This window comes from Oratosquilla oratoria, chromosome 7, assembly GCF_046742065.1.
Source record: "Oratosquilla oratoria isolate Oo_2021 chromosome 7, ASM4674206v1, whole genome shotgun sequence".
Taxonomy (NCBI): domain Eukaryota; kingdom Metazoa; phylum Arthropoda; class Malacostraca; order Stomatopoda; family Squillidae; genus Oratosquilla; species Oratosquilla oratoria.
The window spans coordinates 43,845,270-43,858,530 of NC_134783.1; the positions used below are offsets into that span (position 1 = coordinate 43,845,270).

Below are 13,261 nucleotides of genomic sequence, written 5' to 3' on the forward strand. Positions count from 1 at the left end.
AAAGATCTCTTTTTGATGGTGTTCATTTTGTGCATAATTCCAAAACATATTTTTCAGTGACAAGGCTATGTCCTTCACATACTTCATTCCTATTACTCTTCACTTATTTTAAATTTCACTAGTGAAGCAAAATATAAGGTTCAAGGAAACTAATAATAGTAAATATAATAATAATAATAATGATATTAATAATAATGATAATAATAATGATAATAATAATTGAAAAACACTTGCCTCCAAAAGAAAAAACATCAACATAATTGTATTAATGGAAATAAATTTCCTCTTACGCTAACATTGAAAATAATGGTGATATGAAGTTCCTTAAAATCTACTGAACTTGATCTGCATTATGAGATAATAAAAATGAAAAATTATTAAGTTTCAAAAAATAGAAAATAAAAGTTAATATATTAAATATTATTTCCTGCACCAAAGAACTTCTAAAAACAAAAGGCATTATACATCCTACTGGCTTTATGAAAAGTTGGTAACATAAATTTTCCAGAAAAACAAAATATCATATAATTAACTCCTTTACATATTAACCTAGTTACATATATACACATAGCAATATGCCCCTATAAAGTAGGGGGTGGCCTAGCCAAAGCATACACTCACCCTTCACCGATCCCACACCCATTTGTTATCCCTTCTCCTTGTGGATGAAAGGTCATTCCTGTCTTCTAACCAATTTTTTGGTCAGAATAAATGCAACAAGACACAACACCTTCACAGCAGAGTCCAACAGCCAATGCTGGTTTACCCTTACCACTGCATTACATGGCAACCTCATTCACTTAAGAAATTACAGAGCAGATGAGAAGAAACCCCTTTGGGCTGTATTACTTTCTCATCCACTCACAACCACTCTCCAATCACACCTATCTTTTCCCCTCTCCCTTACCTGTTTAGCAGACATACCCCTTGTAAGCAAAGCTCCTTTCACCCCATCCATCCATTTTTTGTTGGAAAAGAATACAAAGTGAAGGATTCCTGGTCTCCTTATTCCACCATGTATAGTCGTCTTTTATGACATGCTTGAGAACACAGTGGCAGAAATCTTTACCCCTCACCAGAGAATGATCAAGAAGAGGTAGTCATAGAAATAGTACAGGGCAGGTTCAATGAAGCAGCATAAAGAAGTGACAGCAGTAATATAAAAGTATCATCATTCCTTCATTCACCTTTTTTATAGCATCAAACATGATTATCTGTCACACAATTCCCAAGAAGGTATAAACCAACTTAATACACTTTTATCTCCTCCACTTATGATCTACATGCTGCATCTACAAATCCAACTGAGTTGAAAAAGCAAAATATACATGAATGCAGTACACTAGTTACCAAATGACAAAAAAATTATGTGCAGTAAATGAACAAAGAGCCCCAGCTGTGATTACCTGCCAACATTTAACATAACACCCATCAATTAATCAATCTGTTGCCCCAAGTATTATTATTATTTATTTATTATTTTTTTATTTTTTTTTGCAGGAGACTTGTAACCCCTAAACAACCAGCCATGGCCATCAGTTTGGCCCATGAATCACTCACAGAAGAGATTTTGTGTTGTTATCTGGATAGTGTGAGTACAGTTGCATAGAATTAGGTGTTCAGTGTATTCTACATGATGGTTACAGCTTTGGCAGTTTAAGTCTGTTACTAAGCCAATTCTATGTTGATCCTCTTTACATATGGGTTGGTGACCTCAATGCAATCATACCAGTGTGGTTCTTACTTGTCTTGAGAGTGACTTCATAGTTGGAATGATGTCTGGGGGGAGCATGGTGAAGCATTTGGAAGTCTATTGTAGAATGCTTGTTTTGTGATCAATGTACATATTTTTGTATCAATGCAATGTGGGGTGCTGGTGGCAGGTAATTGTAGAAGTCTTAGTAGTATGACACTGTGGGCTGTGTTTGTGTGATATGGTGTAAAGAGAAGGAGGGTTCAAAGGTTTTTGTGTAGAATTCCATAACTATCATTCTCATTCTTACATGAAAAAAGGCCTTATGAAGCCTTTGGGTTTTATTCTAAAAGAAATTGGCTTCTGCTGAAATTTATTACTACTCTGCTAGGTAGAGTGCCTGACTCTCTCTCTCTCTCTCTCTCTCTCTCTCTCTCTCTCTCTCTCTCTCTCTATATATATATATATATATATATATAAATACACGTAGAGTTAAAAACGACAGCATTGTTGTAGTTCTAAACTGAACAACTACAACAATGCTGTCGTTTTTAACTCTACATGTATTACTGAGAACCTGCTCCCCTCCTTTACTAATATATATATATATATATATATATATATATATATATATATATAAATACATATATATATATATATACACACACACACACCTAAAGTTGAGAAAATGGTATATCAAAAAGAAGGAAACAAAACAGACAGAAGAAGGGAAAGAAAAAAAAAATAGCATATACCAACATTGACAGAATGATCTCAGGAATGAACTGAATGATTACCTGGCATCAGAAAACCCAGACATAATGGGAATAGTGGAAATGAAATTGAAAGGGAATCTACCACCTAACACAGTGGGACAGAATCTATATAACTGCTGAATGAAGAATAGAAAGGAAAACCAAGGAGGGAGAGTACTATTTCTGACCAAGAAAGACTTAAATGTGACAAAGATAACAGAAGGAAGAAATAATGTAGAGTCAATCATGATAGATAGAAAACAACCACATGAAAAGTAGAAAATCTATAGTAGTGTATGTGCCCCCTAAAACACAGGCCTGGACAGAACATGATCATTCCAAATTGTTAGAAGATACGAAACATGAACTAACTGATATACTGAAAGAAAGAGGAAATACAGTAGTTATGGGTGATTTTAATTCCAAAGAAATATGTTGGGAAGAATTGACAGTGAGGGGTGGAGAGGACATATGGGGCAGCATGCTACTCAGTATGACCATTGAATATACATTGACCCAATGGATAAAGGAAAATACCAGATACAGAAACAATGAGGAACCTTCGAGACTGAATTTAGTACTCACAACGGAACCCGAAATTGTAGACAGAATAGAATACAAAACACCATTAGGAAAGAGTGACTATGTACTAATAGAATTCAAATTAAAAGAGCAAATGGACCTAAGAAGAAATGAGAAACATAGAATAGGAAAACCAATGTATAGCAAAACGAATTTTGAGAAACTTAAAGAATTTTTTTGAAATGCAAACTGGGAAAAATTTCTTAGTGAGGAAACAAGGATGGAAGAGAAATGGAATATACATAAAAAACTGGTACACAAAAAATGTAGTGAAGCCAAGGATAAAAGAGACAAAGCCTGGAAAAAATGGAGAAAAAAAAAAAAAAAAAAAAAGAGAGCAAATGGCAAACATACATCAAACTAAGAAACGATTATGTAAAAATATGCAGGGAGGAAAAGAGAAATTATGAAAAGGAAATTATAGAAAAATGTAAGGATCAGCCGAAGCTATTTTACAGATATGTGAATGGTAAACTGAAAAACAAACAAGAAATAGAAAAACTATGCTAAGGAAGTCATGAATGCACAAAAGAATAATTGAGAACTCACCTAACTGTGAAGGAATAGAGAAACAGAAATCCCCCCAAATGAAGGAAATAACCATAACAAAAAAGGAAATCAGTGACCAAATAAAAAACCTAGATGTTAGAAAATTGCATGGTCCGGATGGAATTGCAAACTGGATACTGAAAGAATGTGTGGAGGAACTAACAGATAAAATACACACTATAATAAAATACTCGCTCAAAGAAGGAAAAGTACCACAGGACTGGAAAAATGCAAACATTGTACCAATATAAGGAGGAAGTAAGGAAGATCCAACTAACTACAGACCAGTCTCCCTAACAAGTACAGTAGCTAAAATATATAAAAAAAAGTGATTAAAAGTAGATGGGTTAAGCATCTGGAAGAAAAATCTATACTAATCCCAAGCCAATATGGATTTAGACAAGGAAGATCATGTACAACAAATCTAATCTGCTTCTATTCAAGAATAATAGATATAATAGATGAGAGAGATGGATGGGCAGACTGTGCCTATCTAGATCTACAAAAGGCATTTGACAAAGTACCACACAAAAAATTAATAGGAAAATTAGAATCAATAGGTGGCATTGCAGGTAATTTATTAAAATGGATGGAAGACTTCCTGACTGGGAGAAAAATGAGGGTAGTAATTAGAGACAAATACTCAAAATGGGAAGAAATGATAAGTGGTGTTCCACAAGGGTCAGTACTGGCTCCAATCATGTTTGCCATATACATAAACGACATGGATGAAGGAGTTGAATGTTATATGAATTTCTTCGCAGATGATGCAAAAATATTAAAGAAAGTATCAACAAATGAGGACTGTGACTCATTACAATCAGACCTGGACACAATCTGGAAATGGACTCAAAAGTGGGAGGTGAACTTTAATATCAAGAAGTGTAGCATAATGGAGTTTGGTAAAAGCAAAAACAGAATTTAAAAAAATTACAAAATTGGTGAAAATGAAATAAAAAAAAGTGCACTCGGAAAGGGACCTTGGAGTGATAATCAGCAATGACATGACACCGGACAGACATATAAACAAAATAGTAGGTGAAACATACAACCTACTAAGGTCAATGAAAGTGGCATTTGAATACTTGGATGAAGAAATGATAAAAAAAATATTAGTCATATTGATTAGACCAAAACTGGAATATGCAGCGACACTATGGACACCCAGTATGTACTAAAAAGAATATAAGGAAACTAGAAAGAATACAGACAGCGACAACAAAGTTGGCACCAGCTCTTTCCAAATTAACATACGAACAAAGATTATCGAAGCTAGAACTACCAACACGAGCAAAGAAGAGAAAGAGGTGATCTACTGACTATATATAGAATCATGAAAGGAATGGAAATCCTTGACAGAAAAGATTTACTAAAAAATGACAATGGAAAAACAAGAGGTCATGAAAAGAAACTCAAAAAGGACAACTATAAAAGAGATAGGAAAAAGAATAGCTTCCTACACAGAATGCTGGATATATGGAATAACTTAGATGAAAAAACAGTGTGTGCAAATACTATTCACGATTTTAAGAATAAACTTGATGCTGAAAGATACAAAGACGGGTCACCACGAGCATAGCTCCCTTCCCGTATAATACAACTAGGTAAATATACACACACACACACACACATATATATATATATATATATATATATATATATATATACATATTTATACATACACACACATAAACAGAAGCTTGCATAATTCTATACCATTCACACAGAATTTTGGTGAAACACTGCCCTCAACACATGCACACACACACACAACAATAAAACTAATCAAACTGCTCAAACATACTCAATCCTGGGGTTGGAATGGTAAAAGTGTAGTGTGGGGGAAAAAAAAAAAAAAGGCATACTCAGGTATGCCATGTTCATCAGAGTGGGTTTTTCAATGCTGATGAAGAGTAAGCTGAGATCAAGTATGGTAATTAGGAGAGAAATGTAGGCAATTGAAAATCATAACACTTGATAAGATTTGGCTGAGCAATTAGGCTTTTAAAACAAGACATATTTTTGACACTGCCTTATGAGTTAATTTATTTTGATGATGAGAAAAATATAAATAAATAAAACTACTATAGTTATGACTACCTCCCACGTAAGGGAGAAGAAGCCCTTGGTATATGGATAGACTATTGTTACAGAATTTTTGTTTTGTTTTTGTTTTATCAGAACCATTTTGTACATCTCTTTATAAAAAGTGTGATTACATTTAGTTTGGTAGCATTTGGATTGTGAAGGAAAGGATTATAATTAGATTTACTTTGTAATTCTTCATGCTCACTTTCTTTTCAAAATAAGAACTATAAATACTCAAATCATCTAGGGATAAAATGTTACTTCAAACTAGCAACACGATTCTGAGACAAATATTAACTTGTAGGTTACCTTTATTCTTCTCCATTTATTTGATCTTCTATAAAGTGAATTTGTATTTCATATCATTTAAAGTGTTGTGTATACATTTCCTTTACAAGTATAGACTTTCACTAAATTACCATACTGTTATGTCACTCAGTCATGATGATTCTTTCAGTTTTACTTTCTTTATACATGACTGTTCCTACTCAGCTCTATAATGCAATGAATGTACTTCATTTAAACAATTTTGTAAACTTCCCTCAAACGTATGGTATCATAAATTGACTGATTACCTGCACAACCAAATGTTCTCTAATCTACTATGAGTGATCATGGTTTGGCAAAGGGGCAGTCCCATTCATAGCAATGAAATCCATAATAAGCAAAAGATAACAAATGCAATAGAACTTTCCACTTGTCAGACACCATCTTACCTTTTGACCAAGAGGTCTATTTGCAAAATGCACATCACTTTGTCCCGGAAAGAGTGGGACTAGCATCACGACTCATGATTACATTAAGAATTGACAAAGATAAGAGTATGTCAGGGTCCAGGTTCAAGCACAAGGGAACATTGGTTTGTGTGTGGGTGGGACGTGAGAGCATTCATGTTCTGAACAATGGGAAAATCAGGCAGTTTTTGACAGCTTTGAAAACAGTTTGAGATCATGCATAAAAGAAAATGACTAGGACAGATTATAATCAAGGGATAACCTCCACTAAAAAGGTTACAGTGAAAAAGTACCAATACACAAAGCAACATCAAACTTTAAGACAAATTAATGGAGAACAACAAGCTACAATACCACAAATGATATGACAGCCTGGGCAGGGTCCCCTCTTCTTCAGAACATGAGCACTCTTGAATAAAGATGAGGTCTAAATGCAAAAGAAAATATGTAACAGACATGTAAGACAACATTACAATATACTCACACTGAGAGCTTGGTTGACTGGAATGAAAAATGTGTTGTTTCCAGGCATAGAGAACACATTCATTAGTTTTAGGTCTGATACTCGTTTTTGGAATGCCCTGTCAAAGAAAAGGAATAAAAATATACAAATATAAATGCTGACCACAATCATCTGGTTGAAGGTTCTTGTAAATTTTGACCTTAATTTATATGCAAAATATATATTCATACATCCCCATGATAATTTGCTTTTTACACTCAGGTGATCGAGCCAACAAACATAATGGGTTTTGTCAAATTCAAGATGTATTAAAACTTCTATGATTATTAGATTTCTCTAGTAGGAACTGCCTCTATGAATCTTATAAGCAAGAGCTGTCATTATTATTCATCCACTTACATGGTACTCCTTCAATATCTTATAAATTCACACAAGGATGAAATTAAATTTTCAAGCTTTGTCTATATATATATATATATATATATATATATATATATATATATATATATATATATATATATATATATATATATATATATATATATATACACACACACACACTTATAGAAGGGACCTGAAAAAGAACAGCTTTCCCCCCAGAGTAATAGACATCTGGAACAAGTTGGATAAAAAAGTGGTGTGTGGAAAAACAATTCATGAATTAACAGTTTAGATAAAATGAGATATGAAGACGGGACTACATGAGCATAGCTCCCCTTCCCATAGAATACTAGGTAAATACACACACATTGAATGAGGAAACAGAGTTCTAAAACTATACATGACTTTATGAAAAAACTGGATGTGGAAAGATACAATAGTGAGTCACTATGAGCTCTCTTCCCACACAATACAACTCGATAAATACATATACACACACACACACACTTTCAACGAACGGACGGCTTGAAGAACGCTCTGAAGAAAAGTGCAGATTGTGGATACCAACGCAAAGAGAAGTGCCTTTTTGTATTTGCAGGGTGGGGGGAAATTGCTCGTGGGGTTGTGGGAAAGTAAGGAAAGTGGTGAGGGGGAGGGATTGCTGGGGAAATGGAAGGTAATGAGGAGGTGGAGGAAATGGCCCTGACGGGCCGCCGTAAGGTAGACAAACGACCCCAAGACGAGTTGGATGATAACGACATGTCTAATAGGAATGTGAAGATTAGAGGTATAGATAGGAGCAATATAGCAGAAAGTGATGAGAATATTTTCAAGGGATTTAAAGAGAGTGGGGGGGACACAAACCCCCCCCGACTGACAAGACTAGAGAAGAAGGTTGATAAGGTGATCGAGGACTTGGAGAGTAGGTTAGGTCATATGAACACCATTTTACAAAGGGTTGAAAGATTGGAAGAACTGGAAAAGGCGAATAAAAACTTAACTGATGAAATAGAAGAACTAAAAAGACAGTTAAGAGAGGTAAAGGGGGAGAATGAGGAATTGAAGAAGAATAGTAAAGAAAACAGAGAAACAATAGCTAAAGAAAGTAAAAATTGGAAGCAAACCCAAGAAGGAAATAAGATTTCATTCACTGACATAGTCAAACAGCAATTGAAAGAACATACTGAAGACTCAGTTATTAAAGTGATGAGACAAAAGGAGAATATAGTAAGGGATTTAGCAGACAAGAAGAAATGTATAATTATATTAGGAATGGAAGAGAAACACAACACAGATAGAACCACAAGAATCAAAGAGGAAAATGAAAAAGTAAGCCAATTACTAGAATCAGTTCAGGAAGATGAACCAGGAATTATGAAACAAATCGAAGAGAAATTTAGACTCGGAAAGTATAGCACAGACAAGACCAGACCAATTAAGATTAAATTCAAGTCACAAACAACGGCAGAGAATATCTTATCCAAAACAGGGAAACTAGCAACAAGTGAACAATACAAAAATATATGGATAAAAAGAGAAATGAATAAAGAGGAAAGAGAGGAAGAAAAGCAGAAAAGACTGGAAGCTAAGACAAAAAACGAGAACAGAACAGAGTCAGAGAGAGATTCTATTGGAGAGTAGTGAACATGAAACTAAGGAAGTTCGACATACAAAAGAAAAACATAAGGGAAACAGAGAACACAATGGAAGTGGCAGAAAACTAAGAGTGTCTTACACAAATATAGATGGATTAATAACAGGATTGAATGAGCTGAATGATTATTTGAAAGAAAAAGAACCGGACATAATGGGAATTGTAGAAACAAAATTAAAAGGCCCACTACCACCCAACAGTGTAGGACATGATGCATACAATTATTGGATTAGAAACAGAGAGAAAAAGCAAGGGGGTGGAGTTATGTTCCTGACTAAGAAGGATATAAATGTGAAAGGTGTCATATATGGAAAGAATACAGTAGAGATGATTATGATAGAAGTGGAAGACAGAGATAAGAAGAGCAGAAAATTTGTGATCAATTATGTGCCTCCGAAAACAGCCTCATGGGAGGAGAGTGAATATAAAAGTATGCTAGAGGACACAAAGATAGCATTAACTAAAATAATGGAAGACGGAGGAAGAATAGTTATGATGGGCGACTTTAATTGCAAAGAAATCTGCTGGGAAGAAATGACAGTAAAGAGTGGTGATGACTCATGGGGAAATGCTCTACTTGAGATGATTACTGACCATTCAATGACACAATGGATACAAGAGAACACTAGGTATAGAAATGAAGAAGAACCATCGAGGCTAGACTTAATAATTACATCTGAACCTAGAATAGTGGACAAGATTGAATATAAAACACCAATAGGTAAAAGTGACCACATATTGATTGAACTGGAACTTAATGAAGAAAAATATATGAAAAGAAATGAACAATATAGAAAAGGAAGAATGATGTATGAAAAAACAAACTTTGATAAAATAAGAGAATTCTTCCAACAAGAAAACTGGGAAGAAATATACAAAGAAGAAACATCAGTGGAAGAGAAATGGAATATTTTGACAAAAATTTACAAAAAAGGAGTGGAAAAGTATGTCCCAAGACAAAAACAAGAAAAAGAATATGTAAAATGCTGGTACAACAAAAGTTGTAGGGAGTTAAAAGACAAAAGAGACAAAGCCTGGACCAGATGGAAAAAAGACAGAAGACCTGAAAAATGGAAAATATATACTGGTTATAGAAATGAATATGTACAAAAGTGCAGAGAGAAAAAAAGAAAATATGAAAAAGATGTTATAGAAAAGTGTAAAGATCAACCAAAACTATTCTACAGATTTGTAAACAATAAACTGAAAAACAAACAAGACTTGGAGAAATTGAGACAAGGAGGAGTTGAATACACTGAGGAAATGGAAATGGCAGAAATTATGAACAAACATTTTAAATCAGTGTTTACAAGGGAAAATATACAACCTGAAGAGATTGAGTGGAAAGAAAAAGTCCCCCCTATGGAAGAAATAGAAGTAACAAAGAATGAAATATTGACACACTTGGGTAATTTTGATGTCAGAAAATCGCATGGGCCAGATGAAATAGCAAACTGGATTCTGAAAGAATGCAGGAATGAACTGGCAGACAAAATACATAGCATAATAAGCAGTTCCTTAAAAGAAGGAAAAGTTCCAGAAGATTGGAAAAAAGCAAATATAGTACCTATATATAAAGGAGGAAATAAAGAAGAACCTACCAACTATAGACCAGTCTCTCTAACAAGTACAATAGCAAAAATTTGTGAAAGAATTATCAAAAGTAGATGGGTAAAATACTTGGAAAAAAACAACGTACTAAATCCAAGGCAATTTGGATTCAGACAAGGACGATCATGCGTCACCAATTTAATATGTTTCTATTCAAGGCTAATAGATATAATACAAGAAAGAGATGGATGGGCTGATTGTGCATTTCTAGACCTAAAAAAAGCTTTTGACAAAGTACCACATAAGAAGCTGCTTAAGAAATTAGAATATGAAGGAGGAATACAAGGTAAATTGCTAAATTGGATGGAAGACTTTTTGCAAGAAAGAAAAATGAGAGTAGTGATAAGAGATCAGCACTCAAAATGGAATGAAGTAATAAGCGGTGTCCCGCAGGGAACAGTTCTGGCCCCAATAATGTTTGCTATATATATTAATGATATGGATGAAGGAATTGAAAGCTATATGAGCTTCTTTGCAGATGATGCAAAATTACTGAAAAGAGTGAACACGGAAGAAGATTGTGAATCACTACAGAGAGATCTAAATAAAGTACAATAAATGGAGTAGGAAGTGGGAGATGGAGTTCAATACAAAAAAGTGTAGTATAATGGAATTTGGAAAAAGCAAAAACAGAATAACAGGATCATATAATTTGGGAGAAGAAGGAATAAAAAGAGTAGAAAATGAGAAGGACCTGGGAGTCATTGTTATGAATAATATGTCACCTGAGAAACATATAAATAAGATTTTTGGAGAAACCTATAATTTAATAAGAACAATCAAAGTGGCATTTACATACCTGGATGAAGAAATGGTGAGGAAAATCCTAATCACCCTGATAAGACCAAGATTGGAATATGCAGCAACGATATGGTCACCAAGTACAAAAAAATGTATAAAAAAACTTGAAAGAATACAAAGAGCAATTACAAAATTGGCACCAACACTCTCAAAACTATCATATGAAGAGAGACTACAAAAACTTAAACTACAGACACTAGAGCAAAGAAGAGAGAGAGGAGATTTGATAGCTATTTACAGAATCATGAAAGGCATAGAAATTACTGATAGAGAGAATCTGATAAAATGGGATGACAGAAATACAAGAGGACACGGAAAGAAAATAAAAAGACAGCTATAGAAGAGATTTGAAAAAGAACAGCTTTCCTCACAGAGCAATAGACAGTTGGAACAAGTTAGATGAGAAAGTGGTGTGTGCAAAAACAATACATGAATTTAAAAATAGTTTAGATAAAATGAGATATGAAGACGGGACCCCACGAGCATAGCTCCCCTTTCCCGTAAAATACAACTAGGTAAATACAACTAGGTAAATACACACACACACACACACACACACACGTCGGTCGAAGTGACAACGAAGTTTGGAACTCCAAGAAAACCTCAAGTTTAAGCGATCTCAACAATGAGGAAGTACCTTTGTTGTATTAATAGGGAAGGGGAAAGCTCATGGTGTAGTGGGAAGGTGAAGAAAAAAGAGAGAGGGATTACTGAGGAAAATGGAAGGAAATGAGGAAGGGGACAAATGGGCCCCGGATGTTAGAAGGGGTGTAAACAAAAGAGGTGCACAACACACAGATGAGGAAGAACAAGGAAGCAGAAGTGTCAAAAGCATAAATATAGATAACAGCAACTCAATGGAAAGAGAAGATAACTGCTTTTATGAATTTAACAAGAGAGGAGGTGACAACCTTCCCCGACTAGTAAATCTAGAGGAGAAACTAAAAAAATGAATGAAGCATGGGAGGTTAGGTTTAATTAACAAAGAGTTGATAAACTGGAAGAACTAAAGGAGAATCAAAACCTAACTAAAGAAATAGAAGAATTAAAAAGACAGTTAAAAGAAGTAAAAGATGAGAATGAGGAATTAAAGAATAATAATAAAGAGAATAAAGAGTCCATAGCAAAAGAAGCACAGGGTTGGAGAAAAGTCCAAGAGAACAACAAAATTGTATTTGGAGATATAGTGACACACCAGATGAAAGAACAAGGACACAGTTATTAAAGTGATGAGAGAAAAGTAGAATATAGTAAGAGACTTAGTGGACAAAAAGAAATGTATAATTATATTAGGGATGGAAGAGAAGCATAATCCAAATAGGACCACAAGAGTAAAAGAGAAGGAAAAAGTAAACAAAATATTAGAAGTAGTTCATGAGGATGGAAAAGAAACAGGGAAAGAAATTGAAGAAATATATAGACTAGGGAAATACAATACAGGGACAGATAAGACCAGACCAATTAAGATCAAATTCTGGTCACAAACGACAGCAGAGAATATCTTAGCAGAAACAGGGAAACTAGCAGACAGTGATCAATATAAATAGGTATGGAGAAAAAGAGAAATGAATAAAGAGGAAAGAGAGGATGAGAAAACAAAAAAACTAGAAGCTAAGGAAAAAAAAACGAGAAAAGAACAGGGTCAGAAAAAGAGAAATTCTATTGGAGAGTAGTGGATATGAAAGTGAGGAAATGGTTCATAGCAGAGAAAAACGGAAAGGAAACAGAAAACAAGGATGATCATGTGTCACAAACTTAATGTGTTTCTATTCAAGACTAATAGATGTAATACAAGAAAGAGGTGGATGGGCTGATTGATAAGGTGCCACATAAGAAGTTGCTAAAGAAATTAGAAACTGCAGGAGGAATACAGGGCAAACTGCTGAAGTGGATGGAAGACTTCTTGCAGGAAAGAAAAATGAGAGTGGTGATAAGAGACAAACACTCTAA

At 34.3% G+C, this 13,261-nt stretch overlaps 1 protein-coding gene across 3 annotated transcripts in view; it reads right to left on the bottom strand.

The window, feature by feature from the left end:
* Fas1 (fasciclin 1 Fas1 domain-containing) overlaps positions 1 to 13,261 on the bottom strand; it is a 443,263-nt gene that overhangs the window by 76,958 nt on the left and 353,044 nt on the right. For all 3 annotated transcript variants that reach the window (XM_076188166.1, XM_076188165.1, XM_076188163.1), the window contains exon 5: positions 6,886 to 6,982. In XM_076188166.1, coding sequence (XP_076044281.1) covers positions 6,886 to 6,982 — 97 coding nt within the window. The remainder of the gene's footprint in view (positions 1 to 6,885; positions 6,983 to 13,261) is intronic.